The sequence below is a fragment of the Bos indicus x Bos taurus genome, chromosome 13, assembly GCF_003369695.1.
Source record: "Bos indicus x Bos taurus breed Angus x Brahman F1 hybrid chromosome 13, Bos_hybrid_MaternalHap_v2.0, whole genome shotgun sequence".
Lineage (NCBI taxonomy): Eukaryota > Metazoa > Chordata > Mammalia > Artiodactyla > Bovidae > Bos > Bos indicus x Bos taurus.
The window spans coordinates 75,482,785-75,505,727 of NC_040088.1; the positions used below are offsets into that span (position 1 = coordinate 75,482,785).

The 22,943-nt window shown below is 37.9% G+C and overlaps 1 protein-coding gene across 3 annotated transcripts in view; it reads right to left on the bottom strand.

Annotated features, from left to right (window-relative positions):
* The window catches only part of MACROD2 (MACRO domain containing 2), a 2,312,183-nt gene that overhangs the window by 1,760,992 nt on the left and 528,248 nt on the right, over positions 1 to 22,943 (bottom strand). For all 3 annotated transcript variants that reach the window (XM_027560273.1, XM_027560275.1, XM_027560274.1), the window contains exon 4: positions 11,245 to 11,274. In XM_027560273.1, the coding sequence (XP_027416074.1) occupies positions 11,245 to 11,274 (30 nt within the window). The remainder of the gene's footprint in view (positions 1 to 11,244; positions 11,275 to 22,943) is intronic.

Here is a 22,943-nt window from a genome sequence, read left to right on the forward strand (position 1 = left end):
TAACTTATATGCAGAGTACATCGTGCAAAATGCCAGGCTGGATGAAGCACAAGTTGGAATCAAGATTGCCAGGAAAAATATCAATAACCTCAGATATGCATATGACACGACCCTTATGGCAGAAAGTGAAGAAGAACTAAAGAGCCTTTTGATGAAAGTGGAAGAGGAGAGTAAAAAAGTTGACTTAAAACTCATTCAGAAAACTAAGATCACGGCATCCAGTTCTGTCACTTCATGGCAAATAGATGGGAAAACAATGGAAACAGGACAGACTTTATTTTGGGGGGTCCAAAATCACTGCAGATGATGACTGCAGCCATGAAATTAAAAGATGCTTGCTCCTTGGAAGAAAAGTTATGACCGATCTAGGCAGCATATTTAAAACCAGAGACATCACTTTTCCAACAAAAGTCCATCTAGTCAAAGCTATTGTTTTTCCAGTGGTCATGTATGGATGTGAGAGTTGGACTATAAAGAAAGCTAAGTGCAGTAGAATTGATGCTTTTGAACTGTGGTGTTGCAGAGGACTCTTGAGAGTCCCTTGGACTGCAAGGAGATCCAACCAGTCCATCCTACAGGAAATCAGTCCTGAATATTCACTGAAAGGACTAACGATGAAGCTGAAACTCCAATACTTTGGCCACGTGATGCAAAGAACTGACTCACTGGAAAAGACCCTCATGCTGGGAAAAATTGAAGGCAGGAGGAGAAGGGGATGACAGAGGATAATATGGTTGGATGGCAGTCCTGACTGGATGGACATAAATTTGAGCAAGCTCTGGGTGTTGGTGATGGACAGGGAAGCCTGGCATGCAACAGTCATGGGGTCACAAAGAGTGGGACACGACGGAGTGACTGAACATAACTGATGCCCTAGTAGAGGATTGTATCCTTCCAGGTTCAATAGCTTGGCCAGAATGACGGGGCATTTAATGTGTTTGTTGCTAGACTGAGATACAGGTGACATAGTCAGAGTAGAAGGCAAGGCAAGGAGGAGCTTGTGTTGGTGTGACCACCAGATTTTACCCAGCTTGCTGTGATGGACCTTTGCTGCCAACAACACTAGTACCAGAGCTCTTTCCTTCAGTTCTGACACTGTTCACTCCATTTTATGTGGCATGCCTGACGAGTCAGAGGAAACTGTTTAACCATTGTCTGAATATCTTGACTGTAGAACAGTGAGGAGAACCACTGAAGCACAGTAAGATATCTATATGATATATGTACATCAAAAAGTGAAAAATACAACTGAGTGGGTCATTTCTTTCCTCTCTTAGAAAACGATAACACATCCTCCAAGATTGCTCCAGTGATATCACCTTTTGTGGGAAGCCTTCCCTAATCACACTGACATGTTGGCTTCATCTCTTCTGCTTCTATTTTCCTGTATTAAGAACCTTTCTATCCCACTGCTGGGCATACACACTGAGGAAAGCAGAAGGGAAAGAGACACGTGTGCCCGAATGTTCATCGCAGCACTGTTTATAATAGCCAGGACATGGAAGCAACCTGGATGTCCATCAGCAGATGAATGGATAAGAAAGCTATGGTACATATACACAATGGAGTATTACTCAGCCATTAAAAAGAATACATTTGAATCAGTTCTAATGAGGTGGATGAAACTGGAGCCTATTATACAGAGTGAAGTAAGCCAGAAGGAAAAACATAAATACAGTATACTAACGCATATATATGGAATTTAGAAAGATGGTAACAATAACCTGGTGTACGAGACAGCAAAAGAGACACTGATGTATAGAACAGTCTTATGGACTCTGTGGGAGAGGGAGAGGGTGGGAAGATCTGGGAGAATGACATTGAAACATGTAAAATATCATGTAAGAAACGAGTTGCCAGTCCAGGTTCGATACACGATACTGGATGCTTGGGGCTAGTGCACTGGGATGACCCAGAGGGATGGTATGGGGAGGGAGGAGGGAGGAGGGTTCAGGATGGGGAACACATGTATACCTGTGGCGGATTCATTTTGATATTTGGCAAAACTAATACAATTATGTAAAGTTTAAAAATAAAATAAAAATTAAAAAAAAAGAACCTTTCTGGTTCTTATAATATTAATGTGTAAATAAATACTTATATTAATACTTCAGACTGCACTTGGCTATAAGAATCATTCCTACCTCAGTGTCAAGACTAGTATAAAACAGGTGATCAATACATGCTGTTGACTGAGAAAGAGAAAAAGGGAAGAAGGAAAAAAGGAAGAGGGAAGGAGGAAAGAAAGAAGGAAGAGAAGAAGGAGGGAGGGGCAATTTGTGCTGGCTCAGTATGTAGCTGCATGTTGTCAGACCTGGCCTGGCTCCTGGTCCCTCCACCCCCTGACCCCCTCCTTCTGAACCACCTGATGGGCCCTAGCGGCTCACCCACCTGCAGTGACCACAATCAATTTCCCTGACACAGTCAGATCTTAAGCCGTCTCTTCCATATTTCAGCATCGCATCCCTTTCTCAAGCTCTACTCCTGAGACTGGGTCCCCACTTGACCAACACGGCGAAATCTGCTGAATTTCTTTCACTGTGCTGGGATCCCTCCATCTGCTGAGCAGCAGCTGGCAGGCTAACTCACTGCCCAACACGCTGGACTGACTCTCATGAGGGGCCACCTCCGACACCATACCTGCCTTAACTGGACTTGGTCCCTCACTGCAGACCACTCTCCAAGATCTACCCCCAGCACGCCTAAGGCCCAGCCAGATCTCAAGATATAACAAGAGTGAATCACGTAATCTCCACAGGGACTCCATTCTGTAGGTGGAGGGTGAATAAGAGGTGTTCCACTCTTCCTGTGAATGTTGAGAAGGTATTTATGAAAGCACTCCCACTTAGACACACTTGAAAAGCCCTTTCAATGTGTTGCTTTTTCATGCTAGGAATCCTTGGTTGAAGCTCAGGGTTTTTGTGAAAAATCTATTTTTCAGGATATCTGTTCTGCTTTTTTTAAGAAGAAGTATGATACTTGAAGCCCATTCTATTGATATTAATGTATCATTTTAATTCAAAAGATCCATGCAAGGAAAATTCTTGGAACACCTGAAAGAACATGGTGAATGATAACTGCTCAGACAACTCAGTCAAACAGGGGCCATGACTGGTCACAGGTAAAGAGCTCTATGTTTATTGCCAAACCAATAATCAATACTATTACCGTATGGGAAAACTAGATTTCCAGCGGAAATTTCTGTATGATGCAGGGAACTCAAGTTGGTGCTCTGTGACAACCTAGAAGGGTAGGATGGGGTGGGAGGGAGATTCAAGAGGGAGGGGACATATGTATACTTATGGCAGATTCATGTTGATATACAGCAGAAATCAATACAATATTGTAAAGCAAACATCCCACAATTAAAAAAAATAAATTAAAAAAATAATCAATACTGACACACAGTAGTTACTAAATTAGTATTTCATAGTTGAAAGTGAAAGTGTCACTTCCAATTGAAAAGTCACGTCCAATTCTTTGTGACCCCATGGAATATAGCCCACTAGGTTCCTCTGTCCATGGAATTCTTCAGGCAAGAATATTGGAGTAAGTAGCTATTTCCTTTTCCAGGGGTTCTTCCCAACCCAGGGATTGAACCTGTGTCTCCCACCTTGCAGGAAGACTCTTCACTGACTGAACTGACTGAACCACTTGGGGATTCCAATTAGTTGTTACTAAGTTAGTTCCAGAAAAACATCTATTTCTGCTTTATTGACTATGCCAAAGCCTTTGACTGTGTGGATCACAATAAACTGTGGGAAATTCTTCAAGAGATGGGAATACCAGACCACCTGACCTGCCTCTTGAGAAATTTGTATGCAGGTCAGGAAGCAACAGTTAGAACTGGACATGGAACAACAGACTGGTTCCAAATATGAAAAGGAGTATGTCAAGGCTCCTGCTTATATTGTCACCCTGCTTATTTAACTTCTATGCAGAGTACATCATGAGAAACGCTGGGCTGGAAGAAGCACAAGCTGGAATCAAGATTGCCGGGAAAAATATCAATAACCTCACATATGCAGATGACACCACCCTTATGGCAGAAAGTGAAGAGGAACTAAAAAGCCTCTTGATGAAGGTGAAAGAGGAGAGTGAAAAAATTGGCTTAAAGCTCAACATTCAGAAAACGAAGATCATGGCATCTGGTCCCATCACTTCATGGGAAATAGATGGGGAAACAGTGGAAACAGTGGCTGACTATTTTTTGGGGGCTCCAAAATCACTGCAGATGGTGATTTCAGCCATGAAATTAAAAGATGCTTACTCCTTGGAAGAAAAGTTATCACCAACCTAGAAAGCACATTCAAAAGCAGAGACATTACCTTGCCAACAAAGGTTCGTCTAGTCAAGGCTATGGTTTTTCCTGTGGTCATGTATGGATGTGAGAGTTGGACTGTGAAAAAAGCTGAGCGCCGAAGAATTGATGCTTTTGAACTGTGGTGTTGGAGAAGACTCTTGAGAGTCCCTTGGACTGCAAGGAGATCCAACCAGCCCATCCTGAAGGAGATCAGCCCTGGGTGTTCTTTGGAAGGACTAATGCTAAAGCTGAAACTCCAGTACTTTGGCCACCTCATGCGAAGAGCTGACTCATTGGAAAAGACTCTGATGCTGGGAGGGATTGGGGGCAGGAGGAGAAGTGGATGACAGAGGGTGAGATGGCTGGATGGCATCACTGACTCGATGGACGTGAGTCTGAGTGAACTCTGGGAGTTGGTGATGGACAGGGAGGCCTGGCGTGCTGCGATTCACGGGGTCGAAAGGGTCGAACACGACTGAGCAACTGAACTGAACTGAACTGAAGTTAGTATTTGTTGAATGAATGAATGAACATGTGCTCCTATGTGTGTTTGTATATAGAAACATGATGGTGGAGTGGAGATACACTGATAGCATCTACTGTATGACATCAAATAGTTTCATGATTTTGCTCCTTTTGAGATGCATTTGGCACCTCACCCTGTTAAAATCTGAGTCAGTTCAGCCACTGTGTCATGTCCAACTCTTTGCGGCCCCATGGACTGCAGCACGCCAGGCCTCCCTGTCCATCACCAACTCAGGAGCTTACTCAAGCTCATGCCTATTGAGGCCCTCTATCGAGGGGTACAAGAAGAGCAAGAAGCCTTTGGAGGTAGAGAATAGCATTATATATGCTGTGTTCTCATTCTAGAAAAGCAGCTTTCCCACGCATTCCATCTGGGGCTGAGAGTTTATTTAGCGGTAGTTGCCTATGCCTAGAGTTTTTAAAATTAACCTGTCACAGAAGTACCTCAAGGATAAGGTCTAGAATCACAGTATTGATACAAATATATGCTATGTCTATACATATGTATATATGTGTGTGTATAATTTAAAAAGCAGTCCTACAAATTTATGCATATAAAAAGTCAACCTTAAATTGCTACTCTGTCATAAAATGTCATTTTAAATGTCTAACATTATGCCTCAGGCTTCAGTACTCAGGAGCTTTTGACAGCCTAAAAAGGAAGCAAATCCCATAAACCAGGTCTTGTTTGGGTTCTATCAGCCGATTCCAGTCCTATGTTAATTACTGTGACAATGAAAAAGAAAGATATTATCTAAACTAAGAAATTGTAATTTTTGTTCTAGTCTGTTACATAACGTTTTGAAAGGAAATCAAGGAAGTATCCTTTTAATTCCGCTTTTTTCTTTATAATTCTGCTTCTTGACATAATTTAAGAATGGCTCCAAAGGTCTTTTTTTATTATATATTCCAAAAGTACAACATCATAGGACTTTGTGTATATAAAACATGCTCATAACAGATGAGTGAATGGGTATTTAAAATGCAATGTGCTCTCAGACTACACATCAAATACACAAAAAAGGTATATGAATGTGGGTGACAGTGCACAGGTACTGTAAGACAGTGCTACTGTATGCACTTTCAAATTATCAACTGAGCTTAAGCCTTGTAAAAATAAGCCAGGGAAAGCATCATCTGTATCTCAGCTGCATGTTTCCCTTTCCTCTTCTTAATTCTTCCAGATGTAAACACTCACCTACTTGTGCACAGAAAAGGCAAATCTAAAGATCAAAGATATATTAAAAATCACAGATCAATAACAGTATGAGTCCTGAATGGGAATCAAGAACCCTGTCTTTTCATTGGACCTTTGCACTTTATATGCTGTGCGACCTTGAAGAAGTCACCAAATCTCCCTAAGTCACATTTCTCTCAAGCATTGGTGCTGCTAAGTCACTTTAGTCGTGTCTGACTCTGTGCGACCCCATAGACCGCAGCCCACCAGGCTCCCCGGTCCCTGAGACTCTCCAGGCAAGAACACTGGAGTGGGTTGCCATTTCCTTCTCCAATGCATTAAAGTGAAAAGTGAAAGGGAAGTCCGACTCTTAGCGACCCCATGGACTGCAGCCCACCAGGCTCCTCCATCCACGGGATTTGCCAGGCAAGAGTACTGGAGTGGGGTGCCACTGCCTTCTCCCTCTCAAGCATTAGAACAAGAATAAACACAGATCTCACCTGTGCACTGTATCTGAGACAGCTCTAGGTATTTACTACACCATTTCATTCTTCTCAGGCTTCCTTGTAGTTAGGTTAGGGGTCACCTGTCTGAATTCTGACCCATGAAACAAGCAGAATTGACACAAGCCATTCACGAACTGCTCTGTAAATACAACCCACAAGATCCACCAGCTCTCTCTTCCTGTTTTGTGACTGGAGTCACGTATCACGTGGAGTAGGTGCAAGATAGGAAACCAACGCGAGACTCTGTGTTACCACCTGCAGCAGAGCCTGAGTAGGATAGCCACCAAGCTTCTGAGACTATGATGTGAGCAAGAAACGAGCCTTACTGTTTTAAGCCATTAGAACAGTTTAATATAGCCTACCCTGACTAACAAAAGCACTAAATAAGAAAATAAAATTTACCTCTTTTATATATCAATGTGCTATACTGCTATGCAGGTTAATACTGTGAGCAATGACGGTAAACTTGTAAAAAATTAATAGGACTTCTAAGATTTTTTGACACTGTACCATTACAAAGACAATATAAAGGCTTCCTGAAAGATAGAGTCCAGTCACTATAGACCAGCCACTTATTACTTAAATATCATTATATATTTATATGTCCTTAATATTTCTAGGAAATAGATACAAAGATGATCCATTTTACCAAGTATTTTAGCTGATGTGACTAGGTAGTTGAAAGCCTATCACTTATGGTCACTACAATGACGCTAAGTTACATGAAGTTTCTAAAGATAAGTGACCTCTGGCAAAAGATGAAAATGCACACCTACATGAAATTATTCTCTCACTTTAAAACCAAAACTGAGAGGATGATTGTAACCATATTTGCAATCTCCTTTTAGGAGATGTCTTGCTAATAAGCATTCAAAAAAGAATAGCAAAATGCTAAGATTATGGGCAATACAATTTTGTATAGACTGAGTTTGCCTAAATTTCAAATACAACTCACACAGAATTGGAGGGAAGCTCTCCTGAAAACCTGAGAAAATGGTACTTAAGGTACCCTTATTATTTTTTATATGGTGCCAAATTTTCTTGATCAAATTGTTTAGTCAATCAAAGAACTATTTCCTTTAGAGATTTTTGAAGGGATATTAATTCAAGTCAACAAAAGGAATCATTGATTAAATCCAAGAGTATTGTATCAGTTCAAGTGTTCCTTATTGGATGATTATTAGCTGTTGCTGTACAAATATCACTGGCAGGATTAATAAGATCTCTCAAAGAATCAAAAGGCCAAAAATAAGTTCAAAGAAGGCTAAAAATATTCCTTAAATTTAATTTTTAAATGCAGCCTTCCAAAAATCAAACATGTATTTTAGAGCAATCTTGACATCTCCAGAAGTGCATAAATGAATTTAAACCTGTCAATGACCTACTTTAATGAAAGAAATTACAGCCATCTTAAATACTTATAATTTATCTTTATAATGATACTGAGCTGCTAATTTTAGAACTTAGAAATGAGAAATTATGGCAAATAAATGCATTTAGCAAAATCAACCATCTAGAGGACTCAAGTATATTCTTCGGGTAAAGAAAAACTGAGTTTGCCTATCCCTGAATGTCTTGCCATTGCTGAAAATTTACAATATTTTCCAATATTTACAATATTTCTTCCCACACAGGCTGGAGGAATTGCAAGGAAATACAGGCTAACTCATTAGAGTTAACTCTGTACACACCAGTCGTGTACATGTAGACTGAGACAAAGCAGTTCGACAAGGGTGCTTGAACTAGCTGCCTGCCTTCTCACAATGGCAGAGAGTAGTCATTGCCTGCCAAAACCTCCACCCTCTCCTTCCTCCACAGAAAAGAGAACACTGCTTTTTTTTTTTTTTTTTTTTGGATGAGCATATTGCTTCCTGGAATAAAACTATCTTATCCACGAATAAACATTTGATCAATTCAAGGATAATCTGGGGCTTTAGTAAAGCTGCTCTAAGAAAACTGGCTTGATTTTGAAGGGCCATCTTTTTTTATTGTTGCCTTACCCCTTACTGACCCCTATATTTTTGATGGCTAAAGTCCAGTAGCCTTCATGGACCCTGAGTTCCACACAGTAGGAAGAAGACCATAAAAGTCAGAGCTTGAGTGCTTGACGACAGGATGGGATTATCACACAGTTGGTCTAGCCTACATCTAGGCTACTTTTAGAGGAGACAGAAATATATTTCTATCTCTTTTAAGTCACTATTATTGTGGGGGTTTCTGCTAAGGGCCGCTAAAATGATTTTAACTTATATAATTAGTTAATTCATTTTTCTTTAGCCAAGGACTATAATAGTCTGGATTTGTACATGTAGACTCAACTTTAACATTTTTATCCTATTGAACGGTAGTAGCCCAATTTGTTAAAATACTAATATGTAAGAAAATCAGCATTATGAATGAATTATTTTAATGCTTCTTTCATATAAGAAACCTAGAGATTAAAGTTTACCAAAAAACCAGTAAATTCTTAAGGAAATTTTCCCTTCTCGTTCCCAAAGAATACCAAAAAAGAAGTAGGACAATGAGAAACCTTGCATATATTTTCTAAAGAAATTTGAGGAAGAAGAAAAAAATTTTGCTACAGAATGTGCATTGACATGATAATATGAAGAGCACTTTCTAGTTTAAACTGTTTTCTATCATTTCTATTTCCAACATTCTGTTTTTAAAACTCTATTGATTCAAATATGAGAACAATGGTTAAAATTTTAATTTTCTAATACAATTTACACTGAAAACTCCTGGTGATGATTAATAAAGGATTATATTTCTTAAAAGTTGAGGATCAAGTAAACAAGTTCCAACTTGTTTGTTGAAAACTTGTTTGTTGAAAATATATATATTTTTATATATATAAAAAAATATATAAAGCTCTATATAATTATGTCTACTTCAACCATGTACATGAAAAGAAGGAGCAAGAGGAAGAAAGAGAGAAAATAAACCTTTTTATGTCCATCTGGGCCCTAAATGAAAAGGACCCCATTCTATTGTATATGTTTTTCCTCCCTCGCCATGTAATATAGACTGGGGCTAGGAATGCTTTCAGCTTTCAACCTAGAAATAAAAATAATATTTTATTTTTATTCCAAGAATTTAGTATCAGGAAAGAATTCCTAGTATAGGAATCTCTGTCTTCCTCATCTCACTTTGATCTCTTTCTCCTCTAAAAAGGAAGAAAGAAAAAGCAAAATGTCAATACTAATTTTTTTTTTTTTATTTTTCACAGTAAGTTGCTAATATATGAAGCCCTCAGGCTACAAACATTTTCTTATTTGTTATGACGAAGAAAGAAAAACCACAAGTTTCCAGATGCATTGTTTTAGAATTCACACTACAAGTGACTCTAAAAAAGTGACTCTATCTTGCAACGACTATGGAAAACAGTATGGAAGTTCCTCAAAATGACTAAAAATAGAGTTGCCATATGATCCAGCAATTCTGCTCCTGGGCATATATCTGGACAAAATTATAATTCAAAAAGATACACGCACCTTACCTTCACAGCAGCACTGTTTACAATGGCCAAGAAATGGAAACAACCTTAATGTTTATTGAAAGAGGAATGGGTAAGTAAGGTGTGGCATATATACACAAAGGAATATCACTCGGCCATAAAAAGAATGAAATACTGTCACTGGCAGCAACACGGATGGACCTCGAGATTAGCACACTCAGTGAAGGAAGTCAGAAACACAAACACCATATGACCTCACTATACGTGGAAACTGAAATGTGACACAAACGAACTTATCTGCAAAACAGAAAGAGACTCACAGAAACAGAGAACAGGCTTGTGGTTGACAACACAGACTGAAAGTGGGAGGGTGGACGGGGAGTTTAGGATTAGCATTTGCAAATATTCTGTTGCTGTTGTTTGGTCACTCAGTTGTGTCCGACTCTTTGTGACCCCATGAACTGTAGTCTGCCAGGCTCCTCTGTCCGTGGGATTTCCCAGGCAAGAATACTGGAGCGGGCTGCCATATCTTTCTCTAGGGGGTCTTTTCGACCCAGAGATTGAACCACATCTGCCACATCTCCTTCATTGCAGGTGGATTCTTTTATCACTGAGCCACCAGGAAAGCCCATGAACTATTATACATAGAATGAATAAACAAGATCCCACTGTTTAGTACAGGGAACTACATTCAGTATCCTGTGATTAAACATAATGGAAAAGAATATATATAGGAATACACACACACACACAGAGGGCACAGCAATCCACTCCAGTATTCTTGCCTGGAGAATCCCATGGACAGAGCAGCCTGGCAGGCTGCAGTCCTTGGGGTAACATAGAGTTGTATGCTCCTGAAGCGACTTAGCATGCACACATATATATACACATGTACAAGTGAATCACTCTGTGATACAGAAGAAATTAACGCATTTTAAATCAACTATACTTCAATAAAGTAATTCTTTCAAAGTGAATCTATTATCTAATATATGTGTATTCATCTCAATAGCTTACTGCTACTATAGCTTAAGCCAAGGTAGAAACACAAAGCTTCATGAGAAGAACAACAGTATTCTGTATATTTTGAAGTCAGTTAAAATAACATTCAGATAAACCCAAGATATTTCAGTTATGAATTATTCTCTGGAAGATTATAATTTGCATGGTTGATGAATACAGCAAAATTAATTTTGTTAAAGTATCATGGAACTTACTAAACATCTTATGGTTGGTGTAGTAATAAAATATATTTTAAGTGATATTGAGGACTTACCACCTCCACCTCCAAGAAGGCTGGCATTTGCTGTTTAAAAGAAAACAAACAAAAGATGTTAAATAATATATTAAAATATGTTTATGCCAGAGTATGCCAAGAAAAACCTGGTAATGATCATGCCATACATACACACACACATATATCAAAATATGTACTTTTATATAAAAATACATTCTTTGTTTTATGATGTATGAAAATGTAAATATTCACTATTTTTATCTCCTTTTTCACTTCAAATGACTATTTTTACAATGTTCTTACTTCTAATAAAATAAAATACATATTATGATCATTTTATTATCATTCTGTATCTAAACTTCTGTTTTCTCCATTTTATCAAGTAGAGATATAACAATGTTACTTAAGCAATTTCAATCATTTCAAAGGATAATGTAACAAAAAAGAATAATGATAATTTTAATTAAATTAAATGCCATCAAATAAAGCTATCTCAAGTTACTATGCTATAAGAATGAACTTAAAAAAAAAAAGAAGAATGAACTTAAATAGCAACATATTTATTCTTTTTTGCATTAAATTTTTGTTTGTGGGAAAGAAACACATTTTAAATATTTTTGGAAAACAATGACTTGTCATTTCATACCCATTTATCTATTAATCTAGCCCACACAATTATATAAGTCAAATAATAAGCAAAATATAAAACAATTCCATTTAGATTTTAAGAGATCAATTTTTCAGAAAGTTCCATGGCAATTTTTTGCTGAACTATTAAGCAACCTTACACCTACGATAATCTAGTCACTACAAAAGTCAGAAAACAGAACTCTTGGAGCAACATAAAGTATGTAGTAACCAAGCTGTCTTTCTCCATGGAGAAATCTGAGCTACCAGAAGATTATAGAAATCATTTAATAAGGAATACTAGGAATCTTTAACTTGAATTTTAGTGTGATATCCACAGACCATGCACTGGCCTAGTAAGAGAAGCAAATATCAGAGTGTTAATGATTCCATCAATAAAAAAATGGAACATTTTAAGAATAAATGCCTATATCCATATGTGATGGTTTGTTTATTGCAACACTAAAGAGAACATTATAAAAATGCATGGAGAACAAACACCTTTGAAGGTTTTCTCAGTATGTCAATATTAGAGCATCAAATCTTATCTCATATGATCTTCCAAGTACAGGGCCATCTATTAATAATAATAGCTGCTCTTGGCTTTCCCTCACTCTTTCATCACAAAAATGGACTGAGGGGCAATCCCATTAGTCAAACAAAACTCACTTCAGATATTACAAGTCATGCACCACTGTGTCAACTCAGAGCCCTCAAATTCTTCTGACTTTACAATGAAAACGTGTAATATTTACCTAGATGGTATTCAGTTCAGTTCAGTCAGTTCAGTCGCTCAGTCATGTCTGATTCTTTGCAACCCCATGAATCAAAGCACGCCAGGCCTCCCTGTCCATCACCAACTCCCGGAGTTCACTCAGACTCACGTCCATCGAGTCAGTGATGCCATCCAGCCATCTCATCCTCTGTCATCCACTTCTCCTCCTGCCCCCAATCCCTCCCAGCATCAGAGTCTTATCCAATGAGTCAACTCTTCACATGAGGTGGCCAAAGTACTGGAGTTTCAGCTTTAGCATCAGTCCTTCCAAAGAAATCCCAGGGCTGATCTCCTTCAGGATGGACTGGCTGGATCTCCTTGCAGTCCAAGGGACTCTCAAGAGTCTTCTCCAACACCACAGTTCAAAAGCATCAATATTCGGTGCTCAGCTTTCTTCACAGTTCAACTTTCACATGCATACATGACCACAGGAAAAACCATAGCCTTGACTAGATGGAACTTTGTTGGCAAAGTAATGTCTCTGATTTTGAATATGCTATCTAGGTTGGTCATAACTTTCCTTCCAAGGAGTAAGCGTCTTTTAATTTCATCGCTGCAGTCACCATCTGCAGTGATTTGGGAGCCCAGAAAAATAAAGTCAGCCACTGTTTCCACTGTTTCCCCATCTATTTCCCATGAAGTGATGGGACCAGATGCCATGATCTTCGTTTTCTGAATGTTGAGCTTTAAGCCAACTTTTTCACTCTCCTCTTTCACCTTCATCAAGAGGCTTTTTAGTTCCTCTTCACTTTCTGCCATAAGGGTGGTGTCATCTGCATATGTGAGGTTATTGATATTTTTCCCGGCAATCTTGATTCCAGCTTGTGCTTCTTCCAGCCCAGCGTTTCTCATGATGTACTCTGCATAGAAGTTAAATAAGCAGGGTGACAATATACAGCCTTGACGTACTCCTTTTCCTATTTGGAACCAGTCTGTTTTTCCATGTCGAGTTCTAACTGTTGCTTCTTGACCTGCATACAAATTTCTCAAGAGGCAGGTCTGGTGGTTTGGTATTCTCATCTCTTTCAGGATTTTCCACAGTTTATTGTGATCCACACAGTCAAAGGCTTTGGCATAGTCAATAAAGCAGAAATAGATGTTTTTCTGGAACTCTATTTCTTTTTCCATGATCCAGCAGATGTTGGCAATTTTGTCTCTGGCTCCTCTGCCTTTTCTAAAACCAGCTTGAATATCTGGAAGTTCACAGTTCACGATTGCTGAAGCCTGGCTTGGGGAATTTTGAGCATTACTTTACTAGCGTGTGAGATGACTGCAATTGTGTGGTAGTTTCAGCATTCTTTGGCATTGCCTTTCTTTAGGATTGGAATGAAAATTGACCTTTTCCAATCCTGTGGCCACTGTTGAGTTTTCCAAATTTGTTGGCATATTGAGTGCAGCACTTCCACAGCATCATCTTTCAGGATTTGAAATAGCTCAACTGGAATTCCATCACCTCCACTAGCTTTGTTCATAGTGATGCTTTCTAAGGCCCACTTGACTTCACATTCCAACATGTCTGTCTCTAGGTCAGTGATCACACCATTGTGATTTTGTACAGTTCTTCTGTGTATCCTTGCCACCTCTTCTTAATATCTTCTGCTTCTGTTAGGTCCATACCATTTCTGTCCTTTATCGAGCCCATCTTTGCATGAAATGTTCCCTTGGTATCTCTAATTTTCTTGAAAAGATCTCTAGTCTTTCCTATTCTGTTGTTTTCCTCTATTTCTTTGCATTGATCGCTGAGGAAGGCTTTCTTATCTCTTCTTGCTATTCTTTGGAACTCTGCATTCAGATGCTTCTATCTTTCCTTTTCTCCTTTGCTTTTCACTTCTCTTCTTTTCACAGCTATTTGTAAGGCCTCCCCAGACAGCCATTTTGCTTTTTTTGCATTTCTTTTCCATGGGAATGGTCTTGATCCCTGTCTCCTGTATAATGTCATGAACCTCAGTCCATAGTTCATCAGGCACTCTATCTATCAGATCTAGGCCCTTAAATCTATTTCTCACTTCCACTGTATAATCATAAGGGATTTGATTTAGGTCATACCTGAATGGTCTAGTGGTTTTCCCTACTTTCTTCAATTTCAGTCTAAATTTGGCAATAAGGAGTTCATGATCTGAGCCTCAGTCAGCTCCTGGTCTTGTTTTTGTTGACTGTATAGAGCTTCGCCATCTTTGGCTGCAAAGAATATAATCAATCTGATTTCGGTGTTGACCATCTGGTGATGTCCATGTGTAGAGTCTTCTCTTGTGTTGTTGGAAAAGGGTGTTTGCTATGACCAGTGCATTTTCTTGGCCAAACTCTATTAGTCTTTGCCCTGCTTCATTCTGTATTCCAAGGTCAAATTTGCCTGTTATTCCAGCTGTTTCTTGACTTCCTACTTTTGCATTCCAGTCCCCTATAATGAAAAGGACATCTTGTTTGGGTGTTAGTTCTAAAAGGTCTTGTAGGTCTTCATAGAAGCATTCAACTTCAGCTTCTTCAGCATTACTGGTTGGGGCATAGACTTGGAATACTGTGATATTGAATGGTTTGCCTTGGAAACGAACAGAGATCATTCTGTCGTTTTTGAGATTGCATCCAAGTACTGCATTTCAAACTCTTTTGTTGACCAAGATGGCCACTCCATTTCTTCTAAGGGATTCCTGCCCACAGTAGTAGATATAATGGTCATCTGAGTTAAATTCACCCATTTTCGTCCATTTTAGTTCACAGATGGTATCCAGGACTTAATATTTTCCCAAAATCAAACTGTGTTGATGTGGCAACTTGTTGAAGAGGCATGAGGAAAGATGTTACCAATTCTTTTTTTATTAATTTTTTTAATTGGAGGCTAATTACTTTAAAATATTAGAGTGGTTTTGCCATACATTGACATGAATCTGCCACAGGTGTACATGTGCTCCCCATCCTGAACCCCCCTCCCACCACCCTCCCCATCCCAGCCTTCAGGGTCATCCCAGTGCACCAGCCCTTAGCACCCTGTCTCATGCATCAAACCTGGACTGGTGATCTATTTCACATATGATAATATACATGTTTCAATGCTATTCTCTCAAATCATTACAAATCATTATCTTGGGTCCATACCCTTTAGTGGATGGGGGAAATTTCATGATGTCTATTGATAAACCCAAACACTTTCTTAAAAATCTTAACTACATATATTTTTAAAACTGCATGGCATTTCACACTTCTGCTGATTTTTTATTTTTAAATCTGACTGAGAACTCCTTCCTTGTCTATAGCTCTTCCAGATCCCTGAAACTCCATCTGTTGTCCTCCAATTTATACATATTCATTCATAAAAAGAAACTTATTTCCAACAACAAACAACAATAGTAATGAAGAGTAGCTTTACACTCAAATTGTCATGCCCAGAATCACAATAACACAATAAAACCTATTTTTCCCCAATGCTTTGCTTAATAAAGGTAGAGTTTGCCTGTTTGGATAGCACAGACCAAGTCCCATCTGTTTAATCAGGCACTTGTCCAATAGATGTGGGTGGATGAGTGGGAGTAGGTGTAGGAACTGGAATTCCAGGTTTGGAGGACCATCAAGTCCATTTATCTCAGATGTGTGCTCATGTCTAGATGAGCATTTCTGGTTATACTTTTAATATCAACATAAATATTTCATAAAATTGTGGCATTTACAAAGTACACAATCATTTTTAAGATAATTTCATGTGCATTACCATTCATGTAATAGAATCTTAATCTAAGCTGCTTAAATATATTCAAATCAAATTCAAAGCAATTCTAATAACTATAATCCCGATAATGATTTATCTAAAGAATCCATCAAATTTAAGTCTATTTTATCAACTTCTGTTCTCTAAAAATTAAAAAATAAATGTTTTTTCTTCAGAAAAAGTGACATGCATGCATGCTCAGTCACTTCAGTCATGTCCAACTCTTGTAACCCTATGGACTATAGTCCACAAGGCTCCTCTGTCCATGAGATTCTCCAGGCAAGAATACTGGAGTGGGTTGCCATGCCCTCCTGTAGAGACTCTTCCTGACCCAGGGATCAAAACCACATCTCCTGCGTTACAGGTATATTCTTTGCCGCTGAGCCACAGGGCAAAAGTGGCAAAAGTGACATAACTGTAGGCAAGTAAAATGAATCTTTAGTATGATTTCTATTATTGTATCTTTACAAAGCACCCTAAATGTAATATAACTGATTTTCAACATTTATCGATCAGATGGATTAAGAGCATTTCTTCCATTTCACAGAAGTGAAAATGACTTGTGTGTGTCTGAAATTAACAGTCGTTTAATTTTTATTTAATTATTTCCAATAAATTGAGGTATATTCCAATTAGATAGGAAGCTCTTAAAGATAAGATTTGAGTTTAATAGTTTGGTCTACATTTAATAAGCTCTCAATATGTATTTTCTAATAGATAATTGGCAGATTTGATCCCTTTTCTTTATTGACATAGAAGACAGGTTTTGTTTACTAAAGTGTCTAGAAAGAGAAAACTTTGGTCCTTTTTCTTTTTGTAAAATCAAAGACTGTTAAAGGAAACTCCTATACTTTATTTAGAAATAGTGATTTATAATGTAGGAAACTGAAACTACCATAAAATTATTAACCAACTATACTTCAATATAAATTAAAAAAATTTTAAAAAGAACGTATGAAATATGTTTATATATTTATGTCCCTATATAAGTCCCTTGTTGCAGGGAATTTGGGATGTGCCTCTTGTTATTCCTTGAGTTTCACAGGGAAGAAAACGAAAAAAGGAACTAAGAAAGCTTGAAGTTGATAAGCATGATGCTACTGCATCCAGAATATTTAATGCTTCTCTGAGCATGCCAGTACCATGGCTTAGCTGGTCAAAGCACCTGTCTATTGAACAGAAGATCCTGGGTTCAAATCCCAGCAGTGCCTGGAACAGTATGTTACTGAGCTTCCTAGGTGTACAGTGGTAAAGAATCCACTTGCCAATGCAGCAGATGAAAGAGACACAGGTTTGATCCTTTGCCGGGAGATCCCCTGGAGTAGGAAATGGCAACCTCATTTCTCTAAGCATGCTTTCTAAGTAACCAGCACTAACTTCTTTCATATTTTCCTAAATAAAATGCCCCTGTTACCAGAAGAGGTAGAGGAAAAAATCAACCTACAGTAATTGTCTCAAATATCAATTCAATGAAAAACTAAAATAAACCATTACAAATTAATGAATCTATTATAGTTTTTCCTCCCACAATAACAACTAAGTGAAATGAATAGTTTCACTACTTAGAAAGTAAAAACAGCACTGAACATAAATTGAGTAAGAGTTACCAAAATCTAAATTCAAGTGACAAATATGAATAATTTATTTATAATACCCTAAACAAATGATTATTTTTTGAAGTTTATGAGAAACTGCTTTCTTCCATTTAAACTCGGCTTTGATTTTTTTTAATTAAAATTATCAAATTATACACAAGTATAAATATTCATTATAAAACTATCAAAAACAAAAAATAAGTACAAAGAAGGAATCTTTTTCATAGGATAATTAGCCTACATGAAAAATAATCATGCTAATTGACATTAGCATTACTCTTTTTGGTTTTCTAAAGATATAAACGGAATATTACACTACAGTCAGTTGTAGTATCCGACTGTTTGCCACCCCACGGATTGCAGCACCGTATACTGCAACACGACAGTAGTCTTCCTTTACAAAAATTCCCAAATGACCCTCTTCTACATGCGTGTGTCTTTTTAAGAATATAATTACAATTAAATTGTGGATCAAACAATTACTATATATGTAGTCATATCACTGGAGGTCCCTAGATGCAAAATAGGCCATGACATTATTAAAAATCCAAGACAAAGCTTTAATTTATTAGATACTTACAACACCATTCCTCCTAAGATGTCAAAATCCTTTGCAGTCTATGTAAGGTAATAAAAAGGATACTGAACTAAGAACTGACAGCCAGATAACCTCTATTTTAACTCTAGTTCAGTAACTAGCAGGTGAATAGCAGGTGAATCGAGCAAATCATAGTCAAAACTATCTTACTTTTCTTCTTCCATTTGGAAATTTAGAATCAATCAGGGATGGCAAACAGGTTTTATTTTATTTTTTTTTAATTTGATTTTATTTTTAAACTTTACAATATTGTATTAGTTTTGCCAAATATCGAAATGAATCCGCCACAGGTATACCCGTGTTCCCTATCCTGAACCCTCCTCCCTCCTCCCTCCCCTACCCTCCCTCTGGGTCGTCCCAGTGCACCAGCCCCAAGCATCCAGTACCATGCATCGAACCTGGACTGGCAACTCATTTCATACATGATATTATACATGTTTCAATGCCATTCTCCCAAATCTTCCCACCCTTTCCCTCTCCCATAGAGTCCATAAGACTGTTCTATACATCGGTGTCTCTTTTGCTGTCTCGTACACCGGGTTATTGTTACCATCTTTCTAAATTCCATATATATGCGTTAGTATACTGTATTGGTGTTTTTCTTTCTGGCTTACTTCACTCTGTATAATAGGTTCCAGTTTCATCCACCTCATTAGAATTGATTCAAATGTATTCTTTTTAATGGCTGAGTAATACTCCATTGTGTATATGTACCACAGCTTTCTTATCCATTCATCTGCTGATGGGCATCTAGGTTGCTTCCATGTCCTGGCTATTATAAACAGTGCTGCGATGAACATTGGGGTACACGTGTCTCTTTCCCTTCTGGTTTCCTCAGTGTGTATGAAAGCATTTCCTATAAAGTCAGGAACAAGACAAGGGTGCCCACTTTCACCATTACTGTTCAACATAGTTTTGGAAGTTTTGGCCACAGCAATCAGAGCAGAAAAAGAAATAAAAGGAATCCAAATTAGAAAAGAAGAAGTAAAACTCTCACTGTTTGCAGATGACATGATCCTTTACATAGAAAACCCTAAAGACTCCACCAAAAAATTACTAGAACTAATCAATGATTATAGCAAAGTTGCAGGATATAAAATCAACACACAGAAATCCCTTGCATTCCTATACACTAATAATGAGAAAACTGAAAGAGAAATTAAGGAAACAATTCCATTCACCATTGCAACTGAAAGAATAAAATACTTAGGAATATATCTACCTAAAGAAACTAAAGACCTATATATAGAAAACTATAAAATACTGGTGAAAGAAATCAAAGAGGACACCAATAGATGGCAAACAGGTTTTAAACAATTCAGATTCATCAGTTACGAGAGACTATCTGCACCTCTGATTGGAGAAGGATTCTGAGGCTAACCCCAGGCTCTGCTGAAAAGAGAGCCATGATTAATTAATAACGCTGGTCATGGTCAGAGGAGGATAGGAAGAATTAAAAGACAGCACACATGCCATAAATTGAGCATCTCTGGATCTGAGAACCTCTTTTAGATTTGACAGTTTTGATGTAATCAGATTTGATTCAATAATCTTGAAAAACAAAACTGCTAACGTAATATGTACCATCATTGTACCTTAACATGGATAACAGCTCCTGTGTTTCCAAGTCTGAAATAATTCAGTCTGTGAAACAGTCCATAGCTGGGTGAAGCAACCCATGTCCACTGTGAGTCAAACTGGCCTGATAAGAGTTTGGAACTTTTTTTTTTTAATTTCACTTGCCCAGTAATTTCTATTATCTGTACTTAGTAATTGTTTATTTTCCCACTCCATTTCTACCTCCACCCAAGACGATCTGTCAAATAAGCAACAGCCTGAGAGACTAGTCTTTAAACATTGATTAAATCTATTTGTTCAGGGTTTTTGTTTGCCTTTCATCATTGTAAAGAAAATTACAGTTGCTTTCATCCTGACAGGATCCTGACCACCTAGTTTAGCTTATTTATTCTGCTTTCTTATTACAACAGAGCACACGGGATGTCAAAACGATTGTTGGCAAAAAACTTCCCCAGGGGCTCTACTTAAAACACCACTTCATTCACAACATGTTATCCTAAAAAATACAAAAGCCAAAATATCATGCTTTAGAATGGTACACATCACAGTCCCTTGATTTTGAAACTCAAAGCAGGACGGGATAAAAACACCTGTTAAGATGAAAATCCTAAGCACGTGCATGACTCTAGAACCATTGGATACAGGGGGCAACCAACTCAACTGACAGCTGTGGAAATACAATCTACACAGACAAATATAGCTATCAATTTGGCAACAGCTCTCTGTTAACGTTCTTCCAGATTTACACCTTCTAAACAAAATCAAGATGGCCACAAGTTTGGGGCAATGGTATAATTTCCTTCCTTGAAGCTCACAGGGAGAGAAAATTAATAGGCTTAACTATTTCACATGTAGAAACCAGTCATAAACACATAATGGATAATTTACATGTCATACAATGCAGAATTCAAAAGAACTATTCAATATTCCAAGGTCTGTATGAGTTGGATAAGCTGTAACCCACCTTGAAGCCAAAAACAGAATACAATAAGTCCTACTATGGATAAATAGGTGGAAGGTCATCAGGAATTGAAAAAGTTACTTGAGAGTATTAACAAATGAAACAAAATGGAATTATTCTTGATGAACTATAAGAGAGGAGCTAGAGCCGTCCTGTTTTGCCAATATGATGTTACCAGCTATCACTCTGGGTGCTCGGGGACTTCTAGGAATAATGCAGCATGGGAATAAAACTACTTATTTTGTCCAACTCCTTCATTTTACAAAACTGGAAAGATACAGAGGATCAGAGATGTTAGGTAACTTGTCTAGGATCAGGCCTAGGAGAAGAACCTAGGATCTACTATACAATATTGCCAATTTCAAATCGGAAATATATATACACATACATATGTATATATGATTGTTGTTTGTTTGTTCCTCTGAAATCACATTCAAAGACGGTAACAGAATGCAATGTGCATGCTGCCGCTGCTGCGGCCACTAAGTCGCTTCAGTCGTGTCCGACTCTGTGCGACCCCAGAGACGGCAGCCCACCAGGTTGCCACATCATTGGCGGTTTCTACAGCTTCACAGCTCAATACAGAAATAAGAGAAATCAGTGCACGCTTCTATTACTGTGCACCGTCATCCTTCTTGACACTGTGCTCTGAATCAGTTGTAATTTTGAGAATGATAACACTGGCTCAGTTACAAAAATGCGATTACTCGAGTAACACAACCTGGGCTTTCCAAAGAGTGAACGAGCATGTCAAAATAGGGGCTGGGGGAAAGAGTTCAAACGTACATTAGCGTTGTAGTTGTAATGATACCAGACACTTGAACAGAAGTTTTTAACTTGCCTTTCACAAGGAAGATTTTGAATGCAAATGAAGTCTCAATTTGAAAAACAGAAGATGCACTTATTTGAGGGAATATGATACACTTTATCCTAATGATAATATAAGCCTGAACATGCACTCTCATTTATACACTTCTCAGAAAGACTAATTTGTTTTAATAAAACCAGACAGTGCCTTTTTTACAAAAAATTGTTTTACATAGTTTATTTCCTCTTTCTTATAATATTATGGAATCTTTTTTTCTCCCTGGTAATGAAACAGCAAATGAGTTTTTTCAAAAGGTTTATCCTGTGTACGAGACAGCAAAAGAGACACTGATGTATAGAACAGTCTTATGGACCCTGTGGGAGAGGGAGAGGGTGGGAAGATTTGGGAGAATAACATTGAAACATGTAAAATATCATGTAAGAAACGAGTTGCCAGTCCAGGTTCGATGCACAATACTGGATGCTTGGGGCTGGTGCACTGGGACAACCCAGAGGGACGGTATGGGGAGGGAGGAGGGTTCAGGATGGGGAACACATGTATACCTGTGGCGGATTCATTTTGATATTTGGCAAAACTAATACAATTATGTAAAGTTTAAAAATAAAATAAAATTTTAAAAAATAAATAAATAAAAACCAAGGAATTAAAAAAAAAGGTTTATTTTAGCTTATATTTTAATTTAAACCAATAAGACAAAAAAATAACTTTGTCATAGTAAATAAATTGAAAGCTTGAGACAAAGAACCTCAAATTTAAAGGATTTGGGGTTAAAGGAAAGGAATAGGATTGCTGCCTTGAGAACACTTATGAAGCTATAATATCCATGAAGGTAAATGCCGTATTTGTTGGTATTGACGGTACCATACACAGTTCTTAGTAAAGAGTAGGGACTGAATAATTACCTCTTAAAAACACAACTAAGAGAATGAATGTAAGACAGGGGAATGAGAGGGGGGGAGAGGGGAAAGTTATATTTTGGGGACAGATGAGAGAGTTACAATAACACATACTGACTCCTTCACAATTTCACAGCAAAGTGAGGCTGGAAGCCACACAGATTGAGGCCCAATTCCAGACT